The sequence below is a fragment of the Vombatus ursinus genome, unplaced genomic scaffold, assembly GCF_900497805.2.
Source record: "Vombatus ursinus unplaced genomic scaffold, bare-nosed wombat genome assembly UNPS02009918.1, whole genome shotgun sequence".
Taxonomy (NCBI): Eukaryota; Metazoa; Chordata; class Mammalia; order Diprotodontia; family Vombatidae; genus Vombatus; species Vombatus ursinus.
Genome location: NW_020949696.1, coordinates 6,766,396 through 6,790,906, shown reverse-complemented (window position 1 = coordinate 6,790,906; position 24,511 = coordinate 6,766,396). Strand labels below are relative to the sequence as shown.

Sequence of the window (24,511 nt, the reverse complement as noted above, 5' to 3'; positions counted from 1 at the left end):
TGAATCTCAAAAATTTGATGGCTGGATATTGGGTTGGGGGTGGGTAGATTGAGAAAAAGTCAGACGATAACTCCTGAGCCAGGAGTACCTGGGAGGTGGTGGTCAAATTTTAGAGGAAAAATAATGATTTCAATTTTAGACATATGGAATTATATGTAGTTAGTATTGTTGCTCTGCTGTTGCTGACTGGGATTGGTATTGAATTGTCTTTTCCGCTTCTGCTTTCTACATAGCCAGTGCTTTCATCCTTACCCCAGAGGAAATAAGCACTGCTAATGAGGTATGAAAAATAAGAATAACCTACATTTCTATCATGCTTTATGCTTTTTTCATAGACCATTTTCCTCAAAAAAGAAACTTTATTTCTGTTAATGACATTCTTTTTTTCGTGTTTCCTGTATTTCATTTTTTTGTGATGTTTCTTTACAAATTTTATTTGTACAAAGCTCTTGCTTACTCATAGGTGAATACCCTACCATGTATAATCCTCCAAACCAGTTAAGTCAAAACAGCAAAAAAGTGATTGTGATTGATAATATATGTAGAAACTTATACTCTGGTAGTTTTCTGTTTGTTAAAAGACTTTATAAGTTAACACCATCGATGTTGTTCCGATCTTTGCTGCCCTTTGAAATTGTCTTCATTTATATAGTTGTAGTAATTATGAACATTGTCCATTTGGTTCATGTTACATTGCTGAATTCAGGTCTTTTTACATATTTATTTGAATTCATGTTTATCATCATGGTTCAGTAATTTATTAAATCAACATATAACAATTTTATTTGATCATTCCCCAGTCCTTGGGCACATGATTTATTTCTAGCTTTTTGCCATTACAAATAGTTCCACTTTGGATATTTTCATACAGGTAGTCCTTTTTTTTATTGTTGTTTATAACCTCTTTGGGAAATAAACCCAGTGCGACTACTGAATCAAAAGATAAAAAACAATTTTATAATTTCATTTGCCAATTGCAAGTTGTTTTATAAAATGTCTTGACCAATTCAGAGATCTAACAGTAGTGATTTAGTTTTCTGGAATTCTCATGAACATTTTCAGTTCTTTTCTATCTTTGCCAATTTAATTGGTATGGGTTTGAGATACTTTAATTTGCAGTTCCTCTGATAGTTAGTGGTTTTGAACATATTTTTAGGTAACCTTTGGTTGTTTCTTTTGAGGACTATTTGTTTATATCCTTTGACCAAGCTACACAGAATGCTGAAGCTGTGATCTGTGTTAGTGGAGTGACCATACCAGTAGAATTTTGAATCCTTGTAGAAACAATATGGCAGGGGGCAGCTAGGTGGTACAGTGGTTAGAGCTCTGACCTTGGAGTCAAGAGGACCTGAGTTCAAATCCAGCCTCAGACACTTGACATTTACTAGCTGTGTGACCCTGGGCAAATCACTTAACTGATTGTCCCACCAAAAAAGCCAAAAAAATAAAAAGAAACAATATGGCAATCAGCTTATTTAGTGAGAGAGTTGGTGATAGCTATCAATAAGTATTTTATAAATTGGGAACTATTGGATTAACTGGCTCCCTTTTGTAATACAGTGCTTCATAGAAATTTTTATTTTCTTTTCCACTTAGTTCAGTTCTTTTAGATATTTTGATTAATCACATTTTCATTTTAAAAATGAGAATCTTTTAAAATTTGCTTTGTTTTGTTAATAAAAATGTATTTGGCAATACATACTTAATGATTTTGTGGAAGACACAGCAGTTTAAAGAGAAATTTTGATAACATGAGTTTCACAAAAGGATCACTAAAAGCAAGTCCAAATGAAAACTAGCTATCACCCTTCCTTTCATTTCTGCTAGCTTTGGTAGTTAAAATGAGGTTCATGAATGCTTGATTCAGCAGTAGAGTTTTGGTCATTAATGATTTTGCTATTTTGTCTCCTCAAACTTGCCAGTTTTACCCAATTATTCAGAATTTGCATTGGTCCTAAAAATAATTTATTGAGGACAAAAAACCCAACAAATCAACACGGATTGTGGGTCTGCCAGGACAGACCCCATAGAATCTGAGAGCTGGCCTGGACTTAAAAGCTGCTCAAATGCAACCCTGAACAAGAATTTTTTTTTTCAGGATCTCTAAGTAACACAGAGCTGTCCAGCTTTTGTTTAAAGACTTCTGTCTCCTCCTGTGGTATAACATTCCATTTCACTTTTAAGTAGCTCTGATTTGGGGAAGTTTTCTTACTCCATTAACTTAAGATCTGCCTCTCTGCAGCTTACTTCCACTGCTCCTTGTTCTTTCATCTTGAGTCCAGCAGACAAGCCTAATGAATTATTCTTCTACATGACAACCTTTTAAATGCTTCAGTTTCCCTTAAATCATCTCTTCTCCAGACTAAACCTCCCCAGTTCATTCCCTATTCTGTAGCTTATCAATATACTTCTTAAAATGTGACATCAAGAACTGAACACAGTATTCCACATGTAGTCTTAGCAGGGCAGGCTACAATGGCACTCTCATATCTCTAGATCATGAGGAATAAGAGAGGTGCCACAGAACCAAAGAAGGACAAACAGTCTGATTTTTGAAGAAAAATGAGAAAAGAGTCTCTCTTAAGAACACATTAGTCTTTTTTTCTGCCATATTGTAATGTTGACATGTATTGAGTTTCAGTCAGGGGAGTGCTGGTAAATGTTTAACAACCGACTGAGGAAAAAGGGTATGCATTTAAATGTACTCATACTTTTAAGTTTAATCTTCCTTATACGTTTTTCCATCACTTTCATAAGTCTAGACAACCAACAAAACAATAATTCAAACCCCGATTTACAGTATTTGCTGGTTTCTGAGAAATAAGTGCTCACGCTGAAAATTTAACAGTTGACTTTAGCATGTCCCTGATTTCAGTCCACTAAAACTCTCTGCAAGTTAGTGCAATTTTTCCTTTTCTAAGTCATTGATAAATGTTAAAAAGCACAAGACCTAGGACACGACCTTGTGGCATTTCACTAGAGACCTCTTTTTTAGTTGACATTGAATCATTAGTGCATGATTTTTGGGTCTGGACATTCAGCCATTCCAGAACTTACCCAGCTGTGTATGTAGATATGTATGTAGATATGTAGTCCATATCTCTCCATCTTATGCACAAGGAAAATATGAGAAACTGACAGATGATTTGCTAAAATCTAGAGAAACTGTAGTATTCTCCTAATATATCAGTCTAATTAATGCCTCTGTCAGAGAAGGAGAAGCCATCTTTATTATTACTACTTTCTTTTCTAGATTTTCATTTAGCATCTCTTCAGTAATATGGTCTAGGGATTTGCTGGAAATTCTTCAAGCTCACTGGCCGTTAATTTGTTGACTGTTCTCTTTTTTCTTGGAATGTCGGGATGTTTATCTTCTTGTAGTTTTATGGCACCTCTCTTATTTTTCATGTTTTTCAAAGATGGGTTACAGTGGCTTGTCAGTCACCTTCTTTAGTTCTCTAAGGACCATGGATTTTAGCTTCATCTGGACTTAGTGATTTGACAAATCTTTTTTTTTTTTAAGGCAATTACGGTTAAATGACTTGCCCAGGGTCACACAGCTAGTAAGTGTCAAGTGTTTGGTCTGAGGCCGGATTTGAACTCAGGTCCTCCTGACTTAAGGGCCGGTGCGCTATCCACTGTGCCACCTAGGTGCCCCCTGGACTTACTGATTTGAAATCAAAAGCAATTAAGGTTTCCTGCTTAACTTGGGTTTAAATTTACCACTACTTTTTTCGTTCTGCTCTTTCCGTTTTCTTCTTAGCAGAGAAAACAAAAGAGTAGTTTTACCTTCCTTTTGTCTCTCTCTCAGCTTGCTGTCCATCCAGAGCAGTGCACCTAGTCCTTCCTTGATCTTTTTCTTTTCCCTAACATAAATTAGAGAGGAAAAAAATTTTTTTTTATCTTTAGCATACATTGCCAGCCTTACTCAGCTCACTCTGAACTTTTATACTCTTTACGCTATCTTTATGGTACCATGTTGCATTTTTAAATTCATATTCCATTACTTGCCCTAGTTTCAATTTGTCAAAAAGCATTCATTAAATTGATACTTTGTGTTAAGAGCTGAGGATACAGATACAAAAAATACAAAAAAATGAAACAATACCACCTCTTTAGGAACTTACATTCTTAAAGGAGAGAGAAGTGTATGTGTATATGCCTAGAATAAATAAAAATTGATGAATACAAATAAATACGAAGTAGTTAAATACCAGGCAGTTTGGAGAAAAGGATACTAGCAGGGGCAGCTAGGTGGTGCAGTGGATAAAGCTTCGACTTTGGAGTCAGGAGGACCTGAATTCAAACCCAGCCTCAGACGTTTGACACTTACTAGCTGTGTGACCCTGGGAAAGTCACTTAACCCTGATTGCCTCACCGGAAAAAAAGAAAAAAAAAAGGGTACTAGCAGCTGGGGAGATCAGGAAAGGCTTCATTCACATTGACAGTGGTGCTTCAAGAAAGAAGGAATTTTTAAGGGGCCAGTAAAGAAGATGCCTTAGATATGGGCAATGTAGCCATGCAAACTTGGAGGCTAGAGTGGTAGTGTTGTGTGGGAGGAGCAGAGAACAGGCCAATTTGGTTGGGTCACAGAGTGCAGGAAAGGCATGATGTACTAGGAGGCTGTAATGATAGTCTGGGGCAAAGTTAAGAAGGATTTTTAAAGCCACACAAAGGAATTCATGTTTAATTCTAAAGACAATAGGGAGCCACAGGGTAGTGGCATAGTCAGATCAGAGCTTAAGGAAAATCACCTTGGCAGTAGTTTGAAGGATGTTCGAGATTGGTGAAAAACTTGAGGCTGAGACCCTCAGGGGCTCATGGCAATATTGGATGAGAGTTAATGAGGGCTTGAGCTGTTGAGTAGAGAGAAAAAGGTAGGATATGAAAGATATTATGGAGGTAGAACCAGCAAGATTTGGCAACTGATTGGATATGTGGAGTAAAAGTGTGAGTAGTCCAGATTATTATTATGTTTAACATAATATCTGATAACCATATTAGATAACAATTGTGTTATATAATAATATTTGTTATTGTTATTAATGCCAAGATTATTAACCTGGGAGATTAGAAGATTGGTATTAGTTGGTACTTTTGAAGAAATTGGGAAATTTGAAAGAGAGCTGCTTGTGGGGGTGCCTGGATTTTGCTGAGTGAAAATTTTCCATAACATCCAGTTTAAAGCATCCATTAGGCAGTTGCTGGGTTTACAGAGCTGGGGGTCATGCAGGTCTTGAGTCAGGGAGTCTTGAAGCATCTTCTTGAAGGAAGAGGTAAAGCTGATTTCAGCATCTTCATGTCTTGCAGTAGTGGATAAAATATACATAAGAAAGCTTACTAATCCACACTGAGTATGGTAGAGTGAGAAACCCAACCCCAAGAATCAGAAATATTTCAAACACCATGTTCTTGCAGGACTGTGGCTCAGATTTGGTGTTGCTGTGTTTGAGATAATGAGTCTGGTTCGCTTGTCTAGGGTACAAGAGTCAGTGGCAATTGAAACATAGGATTGCTGGAGCTGCCAGGTTAGGGGTAGGGACTAAGCCTATGATCCCATTGGTGTCAAACTGTAGGTTAAGGAAACTCACTATACTTTTGCAAGTTGGTACCTTCTCTGAAACTCATCATCTGCAGTTGCCTAGGACACTTTGAGGTTAAGTGACTTGTCCAGAGTCACCTAGCCAGTATGTATCAGTTATGGGACTTAAAACAAGGTCTTCCTAGCTTCTAGGTCAACATTCTATCCACTGTTCCATGCTGCCTCTCACAGCTCATACACGGGGGGCGGGGGGGAGATAGAAAGTTCAGGAAGAGAGATGGAAGACTTGGAGAGAAGTATGGATTGCAAGTTAAGGATCTTTACCCTTTTGGGGGCTTTTCAAAAATTAAAAACAAAATTTTGTATGAAACTTGGGGCATCTTCTATACATGTCTTTTTACAATCCAAGTGTGTTGTATATCCATTTTGATGATCTTTTGACCACCCTTCTACCCCTACCTTTATTCCTCATTGGAACGGTTTCTTTTTATTCCTTCAGCATTTCATTTCTGAGAGCTTCACCCCCGCTCCCCCATGGGCTTTTCTGATCAGTTGATTGTCATATGTTATTGGGCAGATTTTGTGATAAATTGTGAACCAGTAAGCTGACTATTTTCATGACTGATTTCAGCCAGTCTCTGATGGTGCTTAGCCATGGCTGGCAACACGCACTGTATTTGACTAAAGCAGATAGCAAAGCAATAAGATTTGCTGAGGGTCTTATCTGCTGTGACAGCTTTGTTTCTGTGGGGCACAGCTTTAGACATTTGATTTGAGGGACTTTGACTTCAATGTATTTAGGCATCCCTCAGAGTGCTAAGCACTATATGGAGCCCTAGATGTTGGTCATTTGCTACAACTATTTGTACTTAATATTTTTTTTTATAAAGAAAATTTTAAAAAATTTTACTTCAATTTTCACTGAGTTCATAAGTTCTCTATCTGGAGGTAGATTCATCATGAGTCCTTTGGAATTGTCTTAGATCATTGTCTTGTTCAGGGTAGCTGAGTCTTTCACAGTTGATCATCATTACAATATTACTGTTACTGTGTACAGTGACCTCCTAGTTCCACTCACTTCATTGTGTATCAATTCATATAAGTCTTCCCAGATTTTTCTGAATCCATCCCCTTCATCATTTCTTATAGTGCAATAACATTCCAGCACAACATGTACCGAAACTTGTTTAGCCATTCACCAGGTGATGGGCTACTTAATATTAAAAAGCAGTAATTAAAGGTTGAGTGCCTTTCCATGTTTGGAGAGGGAGGAAATTGAGGCTAAATTCACACCAATGACCTGAGATAAAATGGCATATTCTGGTGTACCTATCCCTTAAGAGAAGTGTAAAAAGAGTAGACAGTGTGGTTGAAGGTGTTTAGAATTTGAGTCTAGAAAGCTGGGTTTAAAGCCTGCTTCTGCTTCTTGCAGGGTGGGCTAATTACTTTGATTTGCTGAGTTTCTTGTTCATTTAGGGGAGGAGGAAGAGGGATTACTTCTCCCTGCCTCATGCAGTGCCATCAGTGAAGTAGTGCACTTGTGAGGACACACACACACACACACACACACACACACACACGCATGAATTCTAACATCTTTTACAATTACATATCAGTGACTTCCCTTTTTGTTCCAAGTTGCTAATGAGTGGTGAACTGGAAAAGAAACTTCCCTGGAAATCAGTAAGTTAATCAACCTAACATTTGCTCAGTGAATAGCACTGTGCTTGGAATCGGGAAGACCTGAGTTGAAATCCACCTCAGACAATTACCAACTGTATAAAACCCTGGGCAAATTACTTAACCTTTGTATGCCTCAGTTTTCTTAACGGTAAAATGGGGGTAGTAACACACCTACCTTCCAGGATTGTTTGTGAGGATCAAATGAGATATTTGTAAAGCACTTAGTATACTGCCTGGCACATACCAGATGCTATATAAATGCCACCCTCCCCTCTTCCCCATTTATTAAGTGCTAGGCACTGTGCTGAGCACTAGGGTTATAAAGAAAGAAAGATAAAAGAGGTCCTTGCTCTCAGAGAACTTAAAGTCTAATGGAGGAGACAGTGTGCAAATAACTATGTATACATAAGCTTTATACAAGATAAATTGGAGATAATTGACATTCCGAGGGAAGGCAGTAACTTTTAGGGGGATTAGGACAGGCTTCTTATACAAGGTAGTACTTTCGCTGAGAATATGAATGAAGCCAGGGGAGTTAGGAGGTAGAGATGAGGAGGAAAGGAATTCCAGGCACGAGGGACAGCTAGTGAAAGATCCAGGCATCAACATAGAGGGTCTTGTTCAAGGAACTAGATGGCAGATTACATAGAGGTAGGGGACAGAAAACAGGTTGCGAAGTTTTAAAAGCCAAACAAAAGGGTTTGTATTTGATCTTGGAGGCAATGGGAGTTGCCTGAATGGGGTAGGGAATCAGGGGTGGATAATATAGTCAGGTAATGTGTCAGACTTGTAGAGGATGTACTGGAGTAGATAATTGGAGAATATCTTTTCAACATGTAGGGTGGCTTCTCTCACTTCTTTTCTAGAAAACATCCAACTGTGTTTCCTGGCTAAAGGGACAATTAAATCTGTCCACGTTGGAATGGGAAATTAGTAGTTTGGGGAAAATTGTTCTGTTTCGTCTTTCAGGGTAGCTGGTTTAATAATTTGTTTCACAAATCCCTTCATGAAACTTAGATTAAAACAGACAGAAGTGATCCTTGTGTGTGCTACCTTCCCCCCTCCCTCCCCCCAAGCAGAAGCAGGCAGGAATGAATTTCATCAGTCTGTTTTGCTTATTTAAAATGAAAGAAGGGATGTATGCACAAAAATTATTATAGTAAAAGTGAATCTAGCTTGTAAACTAGTTTTCACTTTTAGTCATCTAGCTTCATAGTGATACCACCTAGAGTTTAACTTTTAGGTTGGATCAGCATGGCTGAGCTCCTGCCACCATCATTTTGTCAGGATTTGGGTAGTAGTGAAATAATGAATAAAGCTTTAATTCTCTTATTGAGAATATTTTACCACATTTCTATAACTAGATCTTGAATATAAACTATCAGAGTTGGAAGGGATCTTAAGACTGTAATTCACATTTTTCTGTCATTTTGATAGTTTCCAAAGTGCTTTTCTCATGGCAGTCCTGTGTGTAGCTAAGGTCAGTGTTGTTTTGTTACATTTAATTTTTATTTTTTTCTCAATTACATGTAAACAAAATTTTTTTTAGCATTTGTTTTTTAAAATTTTGAATTGCAAATTCTCTCTCTCCCTCCCTTCCCTTTCCCTTCCCCCTTTCTTCTTGCTTGAGAAGGCAAGTGATTTGATATAGGTTATACATTTTGTGGTGTCATTTCAGTTGTGTCCAACTCTTCATGACCCCATTTGGAGTTTTCTTCACAGAGATGCTGGAGTGGTTTGCCGTTTCCTTCTCTAGCTCTTGTGACAGATGAGGGAACTGAGGCAAATAGGGTTAAGTGACTTGCCAAGGTTCACCCAGCTAGTGTCTGAGGCCGGATTTGAACTCGGGAAGATAAGTTTTCCTGACCCCAGGCCCAGCACTCTTATCTACTGTACCACCTAGCTGCCCCTGATGATATATGTACAGTCATGCAAAACATTTCCATATTAGCCATGTTGCAAAAGAAAACACAGACCAAAAAGTAAAAACCAAGAAAAAGAAAGTAAAAGAAAGTATGCTTCAATCTGTATTCAGGATTCATCAGTTCTTTCTCTGAAGATGGATAGCATTTTTCATAAGTCCTTTGGAATTGTCTTAGATCAGTGTATTGCTGAGAATATAAGTTATTCACAGTTAATCACTGAACAATATTGCTGTTACTGGGTACAATATTCTCTTGGTTTTGCTCACTTTACTTTGCGTTAGTTCATGTAAGTCTTACTAGGTTTTTCTGAAACCATCCTGCTCATCATTTCTTATAGCACAATTCTCTCACGATCATATTATCACAGCTTGTTCAACCATTCTCCAGTTAATAGGTATCTCCTCAGTTTCCAATTCTTTGCCACCACTAAAAGAGCTGCTATAAATATTTTTGTATGTATAGGTCCTTTTCCCATTTCTTTGTTCTTATTGGGGTACAGACCTAAGTAGAGTAATGCCAAGTCAAAGGGTATGCATGGTTTTATAGCCCTTTGGCCATAGTTCTAAATTGCTCTCTAGAATGGTTGGGTCAGTTTACAACTCCACCAACAATATATTAGTGTGTCCCTATTTTTTCACATCCCTTACAGCATTTGTCATTTTCCTTTTCTGTCACATTGGCCAATATGATAGGTGTGAGGTGGTACACTAGAGTTGTTTTAATTTGCATTTCCGTAATCAGTAGTGATTTAGAGCATTTTTTTCATATGAAAGCTTTGATTTCTTCTTCTGAAAACTGTGTTCATATCCTTTGACCATTTATCAATTGGAGGAATGACTCATACTCTTTTAGATTTGACCCAGTTCTCTATATATTTGAGAAATGAGGCCTTTATCAGAGAAACTTGCTGTAAAATTTGTTCCCTCAGTTTTCTGCTTTCCTTTTAATCTTGGCTGCATTGGTTTTGTTTGTGGGAAAACTTTTTAATTTGTTGTAATCAAAAGTATCCATTTTACATCCTGCACTGCTTTCCATCTCGTTTGGTCATAAATTCTTGTTCATAAATCTGACAGGTAAAATTTTCCATGTTCTACTAATTTGCTTATGATGTCACCCTTTTTGTCTAAATCATATACTCATTTTGACCATATCTGGATAAATGGTGTGAAATGTTGCTCTATACCTAGTTTCTGCCAAATTGCTTTCTAATTTTCATAGCAATTTTTGTCAAATAGTAATTTCTTGTTCCAAATCTTGGATCTTTGTGTTTATCAAACACTAGATTATTCTGGTCATTTATTACTGTGTATTGTGTACCTATCTATTTCTTAGCCAGTACTAGATTGTTTTGAAGATTACTGCTTTGTAATATATTTTGAGATCTGGTACTGCTAAGCCACCTTCCTTTATATTTTTCCCCATTGATTCCGTTGATATTCTTGACTTTTTGTTTTTCCAGATGATTTTTGTTATAAATTTTTATACCTCTACAAAATAATTTTTTGGTAATTTGATTGTTATGGCAGTGAATAAGCAAATTATTTTAGGTAGAATTGTCATTTTTGCTATATTGGCTCAGCCTATCCATGAACAATTAATATTTCTCCATTTGTGTAGATCTGACTTTATTTGTGTGAAAAGTTTTTGTAATTATGTTTGTATGATTCCTGGATTTGTCTTGGCAAATGGACTCCCAACTTTTTATATTGTCTGCAATTATTTTAAATGGAATTTCTCTTTCTATTTCTTCCTGCTGGACCTTGTTGGTAATATGTAGAAATGCTGATGTCTTACATGGGTAGGTTGTTGTTAGCTGCATTCTACAGAGGATCAAACCAAGGTTTAAAATGATTCACTGACTCTCATAATCACTCAGACTTGGGAAGTAGAAACTATAGAACAGAGAATGTCAGAGTTGAAAGGAAACTTAGAGGTCATCGGAGGAACCTTTGAGAAGACAAATGATTTGCTCGGTGTTCTGTTGTTTGTGGCAAAAATAGCACTTGAGCCTGGGCCTCTTGAGCCCTGACTCAAGTCTCTTTTGCCTCTTCATGTTGGCTACCATCCTTATGCTGTCCTGCTAGTGTTCTCTAATGCTGGCCTATATGCTATCTAAAGTGAAAAATTAATGTGGCTTTGTAGGTAATGATTGGTTTATGGGACAGATTTTAGTTCATTTTCATTTAAAAATGAAACCCGTTAACTGATATTTTATTCCCTCTGCTCTTTATCATTATTAATTTTTAACTTCTTTTTTCCCTGGTAGTAGGAGGGGCTAGGGGAAGCATGTTGAAAGTTGTGTATGTATGAATTTAAGCTTGTAGACAAGTGAATGTCTCTCTTTGCAGTTCTGAGTATAGCCCACCAGGGGCAAGAATAACTCTCACATTGGGGCCACAGCACCAATGCGGTATGGCTGTTGGAGGGCCAACAATGGGCTCAGCTTTTCCCTCTTCCCCCTGCCTATAGTTTCTCCTCTGGTCTTGCACTAGTGCATTGGAATACAAATCCTAGAAGGATTAAGTTACTGTACGGCATTATTTGAGGAGGTAAACCTGTGTGCCAATGATCCTGGTAAGTATTTGGAGGTTGTAATCTTTGGCTAGACGATCTCAGTCACACCACAGCTCTTGGCACGCTGGTCAAATTTAGAGCCGTCATGGAGGATAGAGCAAATGTTGGCCTTGATTCAAAAATAAATTAATAAATAAATAATCTTTTAAAAATGGCTTGAAAATACAGTCACAACTTTAGGAGATTATCTCTCTTGTTCTGTAATATGGGGCCTTATATTTCTGTAGAGAGATGTGCTAACAGCTTCTTTTCCCCCATTCTTCTTCTAGGGAGATTCAGCTGCTGCGGAGGTTACGGCACAAAAACGTCATACAGCTGGTGGATGTATTGTATAATGAAGAGAAGCAGAAAATATATCCTTTGGGCTTCTGTTGTACCCTGATGTGCTTTGGCAGTGAAGGTTGGCATATTTTTTAAATGTCTATTATCATACACACATATAGCACTTCAAAATCCACAAAGCTAGGATAGGCAGATGTGGCTAGAGAGCCATTCGTGTGAAAGGGATCTGGGAACTCAAGTGTCTCAAGACCAGTCAGTTGGGTGTCATAGCTGCCAGTGATTCACACTTCCTGTAGTGTTTTCAGGTTTTCAAGGCACTTTTCTATGAATCAGTAGGTGATGCCGACATTATCTCCACTTGAGGAAACTGAGGTACCAAGAAGTTAAATGACTTAATGTTATGCAGTTACCCGTTGTGGGCCTTGAATGGACTCCATGAATCCAGAGTAGTGTTCTTTCTACTACCTCATACAGCCACGATATCACAATTCTATCATGCTCTACTCTGTTCCTGTCTAGAGTGTTGGGCTTCTTTCGTCATACTGCATCTTGTCATGGACACTAGTAAGCTGGAATGCGTCCACATAGGGCAGATAGGATTGCGTGGAGACTTTAAACTAGTTACTGTGAGAACAGATGGAAGGAATTTTGGGGTTTTTTTTAGCTTGAGGAATAGAAGATCTAGGTATGTGCATATGCAGTAGAGGTGACGTGATACCTGTCTTCCTTTGAAGTGCTATCATCTAGAAGGAGCAGACTTCTCATTTATGGACCTAAAGGGCAGAACTCGGGCCAATGGAGAGAAGCTACAGGGTAGCAGGCTTTGTTTCAGTATGAGAAATTTTATGATGGTTGAAGGTGCCGAACAATGAACTGAAGTGACTTAGTAGCTCTCTGAGTTTTCCTTTACTCCAAGTGTCCAAGCAGAAGCTGGATGAACACAGTTCAGAGATTCTGAAGAGGAAATTTTACATGGAGTGGACTGTTGGACTAGAACAAAAGCTCTTAACCTGGGATCCACAAACTTGTATTTAAAAAAGATTTTGATAACTATTTCGAAATAATTGGTTTCCTTTGTATATATGTTATTTTATGCATTTAAAAACATTATTCTGAGAAGAGGTCCATAGGCTTCATTAGACATGATGCAAAAAAGGTTAAGAACCTCTGGTCTAGAGATTTTCCAGAAGACCTTTTTCGTCTTAAGATCATGAAATTCTTGTTCCTGAATTCCTGTTACAGTGAATTTGTTGGCTTTCAGAATTCTTTGATGGGCAGATCTACCTCATATAGCAAGTGTGTTGGCTTGACGTTGGAAGGATGATTTGCCTGTGTCCAGTTATCTGATAATTTCAAAACTTAGTTTATTTTGAACCATTTGTGAAAAGTACTGTTTTTCAGCCATTACCTTTAATGGTTTGTAACAGTAGTGTCAAACTCAAAAAGAAAGAGGGGGAGGCACTAAACCACAGACCCCATAATGACTTAGAAAACCACATATTAACATTGTCTGTGTTCTGTTTTTTTATTGATTTTGTTCATTATTTCCCAAGTATGTTTAAATCTGTTGACCTGTTTTATACCTCTGGTTTACAAGACTGCCTTTGTGAAAAGCAGTAGAAGACTCCGTTGCTATGGCCCTGCTTGGTATAAACAACCACTGCCATCAGTTTTCTCTTCTAATTATTGGACTATTCCATTCTGGACTGTTTATAAGTCGAAACACGCCCTGAGAGTCTCTTCCTTCCCTCTAAACCAGTTATCATCCAGTGGCTCACTGAGAACCATGTTTTTGTTTGTAATTCACAGGAATGTCCCCTGTGATGTTGCTTTCAATGGCCTCTGGCCCAGAAAAGACCTTGGCAATTGGAAGCATGTCATTCCCCTGGAATGTACAACCTTGCTTTTCAAGTTTAAATGTTTCCTTTCATAAAGGAAGCCTGGGTATTTCTTGAAATTCTGCCCTCCTATAGGCAAATAGCCCTTTCTTTAATTATTGCTTTTTGTTCTGCAATCATTCTTTCATTTTTCAGCAAATTGTGTAGTTTTCTAGATGGCCACACCATCCCAAATATTTGAAAACATATTTTAGTGCAGTGACTTGTGTACAGTGGTGGCACTTGGCTCTTCTTACCTAATTCTTCTAAATCTCTGGACCCAGTGCTTGACCAGGCAGTTCAGTAATGCTGGGCTCTCAGGAGTGTGACCTTTGACTCCCTTCCCCTTTGTTCCCACCTGGCTGCCAAGGGCTCATTCTTTGCCTCTGGTTGGCAGGGAAGCTATGATTTTTAAGCTGAATTGGTCATTGCATCCAGATTTAGCCTTAGTAGGGAGCAGCGGTAAGTAAGGAGATGAGCAAATGGCATCTTTCTGGATAACATTTAGTTTGAGTTGTTAATAGTACTTAGGGGGCATCTGAGTCACCGTGGTACAATGTTTGGGCATCAGGTTAAGTTTATTTGGCTTTATGGCACTTTTATTTTTTGAGACTTAGGATTTTTATTTAGTCAGAGAGTTCTAGAATTTGAGTTGAAGACAACTTTGAGGTTTTCTGAGCCAAGCCTATGACCGAAGCCTGAATGCCTTCTGGATATTTTTTGTCTCTATCCAGAATCAGAGTTTTAGAGCTGGAAAGGAACCTTAGATCTAATCTTAATTCAACTCTCTGTTTTACCGATGAGAAAACAGAACCAGAGAAGGTTCTAAAATCACCCAATTATTTCACTGGTGTTCTACGTCTTGAACTAGATTTCCTGACTTTAGTGTTTTACTCTTTTGATTCCATATGATGCCTCCAGTCAATTTCTGATTAGCCACATGTAAACTCTTGATTTTGTAGAATCTGCAGCAAACTTCCAGTATTCCAGATTCTGCTCTCTTCCCTTCCTCCCGGCACTAGGCCTTCTACTCTTCCATCTTCCCCCTACTGATGTGTGCTAAGAAAATACAAAATTTTAAATTCATTTTTAGTTTTCAACATTCACTTTTATAAGATTTTGAGTTCTAAATTTTTCTCCCTCCTTCCCCTCCCCTCCCCAAGATGACATGCAATCTGATATAGGTTATACATGTACAATCATATTAAACATATTTGCACATTAGTCATGTCGTGAAAGAAGAATCAGAACAGAAGGGGAGAACCACGAGAAAGGAAAAGCAAACAAAAAAGAAAATAGTATGCTGTGATCTGCATTTAGACTCCATAGTTCTTTCTCTGGATGTGGATAGTGTTTTCCATCATGAGTTTTTTGGAATTGTCCTAGAAAGATCATTGCATTGCTGAGAAGAGCTAAGTCTCACAAAGTCAGTCATCGCACAGTGTGGCTGTTACTATGTACAATGTTCGCCTGGTTCTGCTCACTTCACTCAGCATTAGTTCATGCAAGTCTTTCCAGGTTTTTCTGAAATCCACCTGCTCACCATTTCGTATGGAACATTAGTATTCCATTACTTTCATATACCACAACTTGTTCAGCCATTTCCTGATTGATGGGCATTCCCTCAATTTTTAATTCTTTGCCACCACAAAAAGAGCTGCTATAAATATTTTTTATATGTGGGTCCTTTTCCCTTTTTTATGATCTGTTTGGAATACGGACTTAGTAGGGGTATTGCTGGAGCATAGGGTATACATGGTTTTATAGCTCTTTGGACATAGTTCCAAATTGCTCTCCAGAATGGTTGGATCAGTTCACAACTCCACTAACAATGCATTGGTGTTCCAGTTCTCCCACATCTTCTCCAACATTTATCATTTTCCTGTTTTGTTATGTTAACCAATCTGATAGGTATGATGGTGGTACCTCAGAGTTGTTTTAATTTGTATTTCTCTAATCAGTAGTGATTTAGAGCAGTTTTTCATATGACTATATGTAACTTTAATTTCTTCATCTGAAAACTGCTTTTTCATATCCTTTGACCATTTATCAGTTGGGGAATGGCTTGTATTCTTATAAATTTGAGTCAGTTCTCCATATATTTTAGAAATGAGGCCTCTATCAGAGATACTGGCTGTAAAAAGTGTTTCCCAGCTTCGTGCTTCCCTTCTAATCTTAGTTGCATTCACTTTGTTTGTGCAAAAACTTTTTAATTTAATGTAATCAACATTATCCATTTTGCATTTCACAATGTTCTCTATCTCTTGTTTGGTGATAAATTCTTCCATTCTCCATAGATCTGACAGATAAACTTTTCCTTGCTCTCTTAATTTGCTTATAATGTCACCCTTTATGTTTAAATCATGAACCCATTTTGGCCTTATCTTGATATACGGTGTAAGATGTTGGTCTATGCCTAGTTACTGCCATACTATTTTTCAGTTTTCCCAGCAGTTTTTGTCAGATAGTGAGTTCTCATCCCAGTAGCTGAAGTCTTTGGGTTTATCAAACAGTAGGTTACTGTAGTCATTGACTACTATGTCTTGTGTACCTAACCTGTCCCCTGATTCACCACTCTATTTCTTAGCAGTACCAAGTAGTTCTGATAATTGCTGCTTTATAATACAGTTTTAGATCTGGTCAGGCTAGGCCATCTTCCCTTGCATTTCTTTTCATTAATTGCCTTGATATTCTGGACCTTTTGTTCTTCTAGATGAATTTTGTTCTTCTTTTTTCTAACTCTATAAAACAATTTTTGGTAGTTTGATTGGCATGGCACTGAATAAGTAAATCAATTTAGGTAGAATTGTCATTTTTATTATATTATCTCGGCCTGCTCATGAGCAACTGATATTTTTCCAATTATTTAGATGTGACTTTATTTGTGTGAAAACTGTTTTGTAATTGTATTCATATAGTTCCTGGGATTGTCTTGGCAGGTAGACTCCCAAATATTTTATATAATACTAACTAATTTTAACATTCCTTTAAGTCAGAACAACAACAAAAATTAATGCCATCTACTAACAAGAATTATAACATTATTTCCAAAGCCAAATATAAACATTTTAAGATTATTTACTGTTTTCCGTTATCCATACTGTTAATCTTCTCTATCAGAATGGATTATTGAGATCTAACTTTTAATATGGCCTTCCTTGGCCTCCCATTACTTTGCTGGTAAGTTAGCATAAATAACTTGCCATTCCAGATCTCTTTAACTTCGCTATTTTAGAATGCGAAAACTCTAAACTATTATCAGATTCTGTCTTGGGAATTTTATTTCTAAGTGTTCTGTTGATGCCACCCTGTGCATGTTTTCTCCTATTATAAAGAAGATATCTGCTTAACTCATATATTTAAAAAAAAGCAACCTAAAAAAAAAAAGAACAAATAGTAATGCTTTTCAGTGACTTGGAGGCCAGAGTAGTAGGTGATGCTATGAGTTAGTTACTCCTGGTGGTTCATTTTAAATATGACATATGCAGCAGCTGTCCATTGTGGTATGTGCTAGGGGTGCGAAGGCAGTATGAAAAACAGGCCTTACTGTCAAGGAACTTACAATCTACTGGGGGAAATGATAAAAAACATAAACACATAAGGGTATATATGATCATATATAGTAGTCACAACTTACAGCTAGGTCAGTAAATAGGAAAGGATTCCCAAAGGAGGAGGCCCCTGAGTTTATCCTTGAAGGAAGCCATGGGTTCTAGGAAATTTGAAATGAGCTGCTTTTGTTCTTGTATTTGAGCCGGTAGGAGAATTTGTGTGCATCAGTGGTGAGAAAACCAAATTATGGGAGGTTATGCATTTTTCAGTCTTCCCTTTGGGGGGACCAGCCCTTGTTTTTTCTTTATTTCCAGGACCAATCCAATTCAATAAATCAGTTATACATTTAGTAAGCACTTACTATGGCCTAGTCACTGTACTAAGCACCAGGGATGCAATTAGTGAAAAGAAAGATGGTCCCTGCGCTTAAGGAGCTTACAGTCTAAAGCAGGAGATAACATACAAAAAAATCCAGGAAAGGAGGGGGAGATGGGACTTCGGGGGTATCCAGAGCAGGGGCATCTCATTCTGTGGAGTTGAAAACAGGGTATCAGATACCATGTGGAATGAATTGAGTCCAGTTTCTGCCTTCTATAAAGGAAGGCATGGGGAGGAGTTTGGTACTCTATCATCTATACCTCCAGCCAGGAGGCTAAGGGAGGTACAGTCAGTCAGGGGTTGAGTTAGCAGCCTGGTGGTAAGTTTAAAAGTGATAAGCTTATTCTGAGAGGGACATCTTGCTCTATGGAGTTGAAAGCAGGTAGAACAGCAGACCCAGAGTGGAGTGATCGACTTTTTTTAAAGACCTTGTCCTTTGAAAGGTCTCAGACTTTCTCTAGGAGGAAATGTTGGTGTGCTTTGTGTTTAAATAGAACAATTACATTTATATGACACTTTTAAATTTCATATAACACTTTCCTTTCAACCACACTGTGAAGTATGTAGTACAAGTATAATCCTCATTTGCAGTTGAAGGAATTAAGGCTCAGAGAAATTTAAATGCCTTGACCATTCCCTTATAGGTTCCAAGATTCAAATGCAGGCCTTTTGACTTCCAAATTTTTTTTTTTTTAAAGTATCTCCATTTCTTGTGGAGAAATTGGAGAGATGCAGAGTAGATGGTAATACAGTCAGATGGATTCAGAAGTGGCTGGATGGCCAGACTCAGAGGGGTTGTTAGTAGTCCAGTGTCAGTGTGACAGTTGTGGAGGGACCTCAGGGAAGGGTACTTGGCCCTATACTGTTGATTATTATCACTAACTTAGATAAAGCACAGATGGTGTACTCATCACTTTTGAAGATGACATAAAACTGAGAGGGATAGCTAACACACTGAATGACAAAACCAAGGTCCTATAAAATCTGTATAGGAGACCATTGGGACAAATCTGATAATTCACTAAGAATAATTCTAAAGTCTGGCATTTGGGCACCAAAAAAAAAAAACCTACCCAGCACAAATATAATTTGAGGACAGCATGGATTGAAAAAAATCTGGGGGTTTTAGTGGACCCACATGTTTAGCATGAGTGAGCAGTGTGATGTGATGGCCACAAAAGCTAATGCAACCTTGGGCTTATTAGGAGGGACATGGCTTCCAGGAACGTGGAAATAATACCCCTTCACTCTGAGCTTTTCAGATCTCATTTGTAGTGTTGTATTCAATTCTGGGCACCACAGTTTAAGAAGGAAATTGATAAGCTAGAGAGGGTCCTGAGGAGAGCATCCAGGATGATGAGGAGCCTTCATTTTGTGCCGTGTGAGGATCAGCTTGGAAACTGGGCATGTCTAGCATGGAGAGAAGAAGATTCAGAGGAGGCTACCTAGCAGCTATGTGCAAGTATTCAGAGAGCTGCCATCTGGAGGAGCAAGGAGACTTGTTCTGTTCACTATAAAGAGCTGAATGATGAGTATTGGGGTGGGAGTGGGGAGTGGAGGGAAAAGGAAGGAATTGCAGGTAGGCCAATTTAGGCTTGATACCAGGAAAAATTTCTTAGCAATTAGAGGTCTCCCAAAGTGGAATGGACTTTCTTGAGACACAATGGATCGCCTAGCCTTGAAGTTCTTTTGGCAGAGGCTGGATGACCATTTGTTGAACATGCTATAGTGGGGGTTCTTTAATATATTTTGGATAAGATAGCCACTGAGGCCTCTTCCAAATTCTCAAATTCTATAATTCGGTGAGCATTGGGGTCAATCATTCAACTTATATGAAGTATAACCTGATGCAAAGTGATGATTTGGCACAGTGGATGAGAATGCTGAGCTTGGAGTTGAGAAGACTGACTTCATAGCCTGTTTTTGTTTCTTGATCTCTATGTGACCCTGGACAAGCCACTTAGCCCCTCTTGGATAAAAGGCCAATTTGTCTCTACTCGTTTCCTGGTCTTCTTGCCATAAAGTCATAGACAAGTGGCGGGAGTTCCTCCTATGCTGATGAAATAAGATCCTTTGAGCATGACTAGTATAGTCTATTACTATGTGCAAAGCAATGTGCCAGGAGCACAAAGATTAGGTCAGTTGTATTCTGCATTCTCAAGGTATGGATGGCACAGAATGACTGGGCCTTGTTGCCAGCTTACTTTTAGCCACTGACTTTCTCTAATAACAATAGAGACTTCTTCTCTCATCAGAGAGCCTTCTTCAGTAGACTGGGCCTTCTTTACCTGTAGTAGAGTGTTGGACCCTTTTATCAAGTTAGAGTCATAATCTCATCTGGTATCCTGGATAGCTTTTGCTGATAACAGCTACAGTTTTCCTTGCTTATGTATCTTACTTAGGAAAAGGCAGTATTCAAAGCAGTAAGTTTGTAAATTATGAGCTCTGATATTATATTGCTGTAAAAGGGATATAGAATTCCAACACAACACCTTCTATTCATGTATTTCAGAGACAGATCCTGTGTCATTAAAGAATGAACCAGATAACAATTTGTTCTCACTCTGCTTTCTGTGGATTAAAGTAGGAACATGCTGTTCAGTTTGGAGGAACAATTGGAGAACTTGGCTCTTCACCATTTGAGTGCAGTTTGGCCCAAGTAGTTCTTCACTAGTTCTTCAGCCTTTTCCTTGGGAATAAACTGACTTTGGGGGTGCTCACGGGTCGGATTCAAAAGATCTGGTCACAGGAGCAGTGGTTAAGCCACTCCTGTCTCATCTCTCATGGCCTGTTTTTTGGGAACCCTTGACGTTGCCTAATGATAACTGCTTTCTTCTGTGAGTGCCTGAGCAAAAACCACCCTTGATGGTTTCACCACAGGTTGCTATCAGGGTTAGAGGGCCATAGTTTACAAAAACAACCTTTTTGTCCCATTTGGAAAAAGGAATCTTTGGCCTATCTTTTATCCTTTTCCATTGCCCATGAGTGGTTTCCTTGTTCATTTTTGCAGGTTTATTCAGTACAGTGAGATGGAATTCATCTATACCTGGAAACTCAAATTCATTTAAAGTATCTGAGTGCTCTTTTATTATCTCTTTACCTATTAAAGGTTTTAATTCCATTATATGTAATGGAATTAAATATATATACTATAAATATAAATACTATAGTATTTGTTCTTTTTCAATGGAGATGAAATAATATGTATTTATACAAATTTCTGGATAGTATAGTCATGTTTAATTTTAAAGTTAAACTTGCGTGGTTTGTCCTTTGTTCTCGAAGAAGATCATGACATCAGGGTGATGATGACATGACTTGCAATTGACTTTGATTTGAGTGAGGAAGAGTTGTGCAGGGTCACCAGCTTCACTCTCTCCTCCGGAGGCATCTGGGTCCAGTGGCCAGGCATCTTATCAGGGTGACTGGAGATGGCCTAGGATGAAGTGGAAGACCTTGGCCCTTTTAAGCTAAGGTCTTTTCAGGCTCTCACTTTGTGTGAGGCAATGTCCATTCAGTAAATAGGCCTCTTTAAGAAGTGAGTCAAGGGATGGCCCCTTCAATTAAAAAAAAAAATCAAACTTGGAATCTGTGCCGTACCTTTTGAGCATGAGGTAGGGGACAGTGATGCCCTGCCCATGTTGTGCCCTTATTGCCTAATTCAGAAGCAGGACCCTATGGGCTTGCTTAGCTCCATAGAATCATAGCATCTCAAAATTGGAAGAGACCTTAAAAGTCATCCATTGTACATGAAGCTTATTTGCATCCTTACTGTATCTTTTACTATGATATCTGTATAGTGGTTGTTGAGACATCTCTGGGAGCTTACTTCCTCTGTTACTCTCCTTCATTTCATTTTCTCATCTTCAGTCCCTCCTTATCTGCTGGCTCCTTCCCTGAGCCTCCCTCCTTACTTGTCTGAGTTTTCTCCATGTTTAAGCTTCACTTGACCCTGCCATTCCCTCAAACCCTGTTGTCCTATAACTTCTTATTTTCAGAGTCATACTCCTAGAAAGTTGTGTATGTTTATTGTCTCCGTTTTCTCACCTCTCACCTCTGAATCCCATGTAATCTGGCTTCCAACCCCATCAGTCTCTGTGAAACTGCTTCCTCCAAAGTTACCAATTATATCTCTTAACTGTTAAATCCAATAGTCTTTTTAAAAAGGTTTTGTTAAAGGTTTTTTGTTTCATTTTTGTTTTTGATTAAGAAGCATTTATTTTGTCTTCTTCCCACCTCTCCCCTTGGGCAAAATAAAAACAACAAAATCCTTGTAGTAAATACGCATGGTCAGAGAAAACATTCTTAAATTGTACAGGTCCAAAAATATACTCCTTATTTTGTTTCTTGAGTTGTCATGGCCTTTTCTCGTTCCTCATCCTCCTTGACTTTTCTCAGCTTTTGACACTGTAGACCTGCCCCCTACCCTTCTCCACTACAGACACTCCCTTTCCATTGTCTTCTGCAACACCACTCATTCTCCTGTCCACTTTGTGGTCATAATTCCCAAGGTTCTATCCTAGATCCTCGTTTCTCTCTTCACTTGGTGATCTCATCAGCTCCCATGTATTCAGTTATCTTTATTCATATGATTCCCAAGTGTCTATATTCAGCCCCCTTGTCTCTCTGCTGAGCTTCAGTTACGTATCAGGAACTACTTGCTGGATATCTTTACCTGGATGTCCTCAGCTTCTCACACTCTTCCTAAACCCCTCCTTCCTCCAGACTTATTCCTTTCTCTTGATGATACCACCATCCTTCCCAGTCACGCAGGTTTGTAATTTTGGAGTTATCCTTGGCTCTTTTCCCTCTCACCTACCATAATGCAGTTGCCAAGCCTTGTCAGTGCTTCCTTGACAACATTTTTTATATCTGTCCCTTTTTATCCATTCACATAGTACCTATCCTAGTTCAGACCCCTATTCTAGGTATATAAATTCCAAACTGTATGTAGTCCCTGGGACACCCAGTGGACAGTGCTGAATTTAGACTGTAACAGCTCTGTAGTAGAACATGAAGAAATGTCTGATTTTTTGTGTTGTCACTAGGGATTTTGGGTGCCTCTCAAGTATAATATCAGCCAGTGTGCATAAACAAAGAATCCTGTTAAAAAAAAAATACTGGGCCTTAACCCACACTAAAAGATCCCTGGGCAGCCATGATGCTAGATTTTATCAGAGATACCCTTCTCCCAAAGATAATTTCCCATCCTAGCAGGTGTAGACCCCTAAACAAAATGGTCCATTTCATAACTTGACCTGTCTCTACCTCTGTGCCTGAAACTACACTCCACTTTCTCAGATCTCCTGGTTGTATATTTTCCTTTCTTACTTGACTTGGATAGAGTTCCCTGAGTATGTCCCTTTAGAATCTGCTTTATTAATTGTCTGCCTGATTCAGTTCAACACATATTTCTTACTTAACTCTGTGCTAGGTTCTATGCTTGATATTTGAAAAATATAAAGATGACCTAAAAAAATATATAAAGATGAAAAATGGCAGTCTTTGTCCTTAAAGAGCCTGCAGTCTCTTAGGAGTAATGTGGTGCATACACATATAAGTGTAATATAAGCTAAAATGTAAATAGAGTAAAGGAAAGAGCCTTACAGAATGCTCCAGCAAAATGAAATGGTCAGGGGTGGGGGGCCGGGGTTGGGGTGGGGAGAAGGTCTCTTCCTGGGGAGATCAGAGAAGATTTCATGTAAGAGGTAGCGCCAGACTTGTTGGTGAAGAGAGAGAAGGGTTTTAACCAACTTTATAAGGAAGAGTAAGTGCTTAATGACAAATGAATGAGTAAGCATTTATGAAGTGATGCCATCCATTCTGGATCTCGAGAATAGCGTGCCTGAATGCACAAAAACTGGTGAGCATTGCATGGGAATTAGGTGGGTGGGGCTTAATACTTGGGTTTAGCATGAAGGTGATGAGTATAAGTTAAGACTAGAAAGGTAAGTCAGGGATGAGTTACGGAGGTTTCCTTGAATGCCAGGCTGGGAGTTTGTATTTTATTTTGTGGGCAATGGGGAACCACAGTGGACTTTTGAGCATTGGTGTGATATGGACTTACCCTTGAGGGAGATTATTTTATGACTGAGTCAAGAGTGGAATGGAGAGGAAAAAGACTGGAGGAAGGTCAGTTAGTTGGGGAGTTCTTTCTACTTCCTGGAGCCAGTTTGTCTGGGACATCTAAAACTTGCAGCATAATCCTGATGAAGAAACTTCATACCAGCAAGACAGCTGGTTTTCCTTAGGCACAGCCTAGTTTTGGTTTTTTTAAATAATTTATATCTGTCCACATAAAGTACTCTGTTCCTTCTTGATAATGATGACTTCCATACATGGTTTTATCCTCTGTGTTCATTCCCAGCCAGTGCCCAGGCTTACTGATCCTCTTGGAGATGGCTGCAGGCCAGTCATTCAGTTCACTTCAGCATACCCCTGTTTTGGGCAGAGCACTGTTCTTGGCCCTGGGGGACTCCAGATGTGGCCTGAGCAGGAGTTTCTCTCCCTAGCTTTGGGGCAAGCCTTAAAGGACAGATAGGAGTTTATCAAGAAAAGGGGGAATGGGGGAGGACATTCTAGGCCTAGGGAACAATCTTGGATTGGGAGGATTGGGGCTCAAATCCTGATGCTCCTACTGCCTGAATGACCCTAGGCAGGTTACTCAACCTTTCTGGGCCTTTGATCACACCAGAGTT

The 24,511-nt window shown here is 38.6% G+C and overlaps 1 protein-coding gene across 2 annotated transcripts in view; it reads left to right on the top strand.

Moving 5' to 3' along the window:
* The window catches only part of STK11 (serine/threonine kinase 11), a 183,437-nt gene that overhangs the window by 53,558 nt on the left and 105,368 nt on the right, over window positions 1-24,511 (top strand). For both annotated transcript variants that reach the window (XM_027853086.1, XM_027853085.1), the window contains exon 2: window positions 11,994-12,077. In XM_027853086.1, the coding sequence (XP_027708887.1) occupies window positions 11,994-12,077 (84 nt within the window). The remainder of the gene's footprint in view (window positions 1-11,993; window positions 12,078-24,511) is intronic.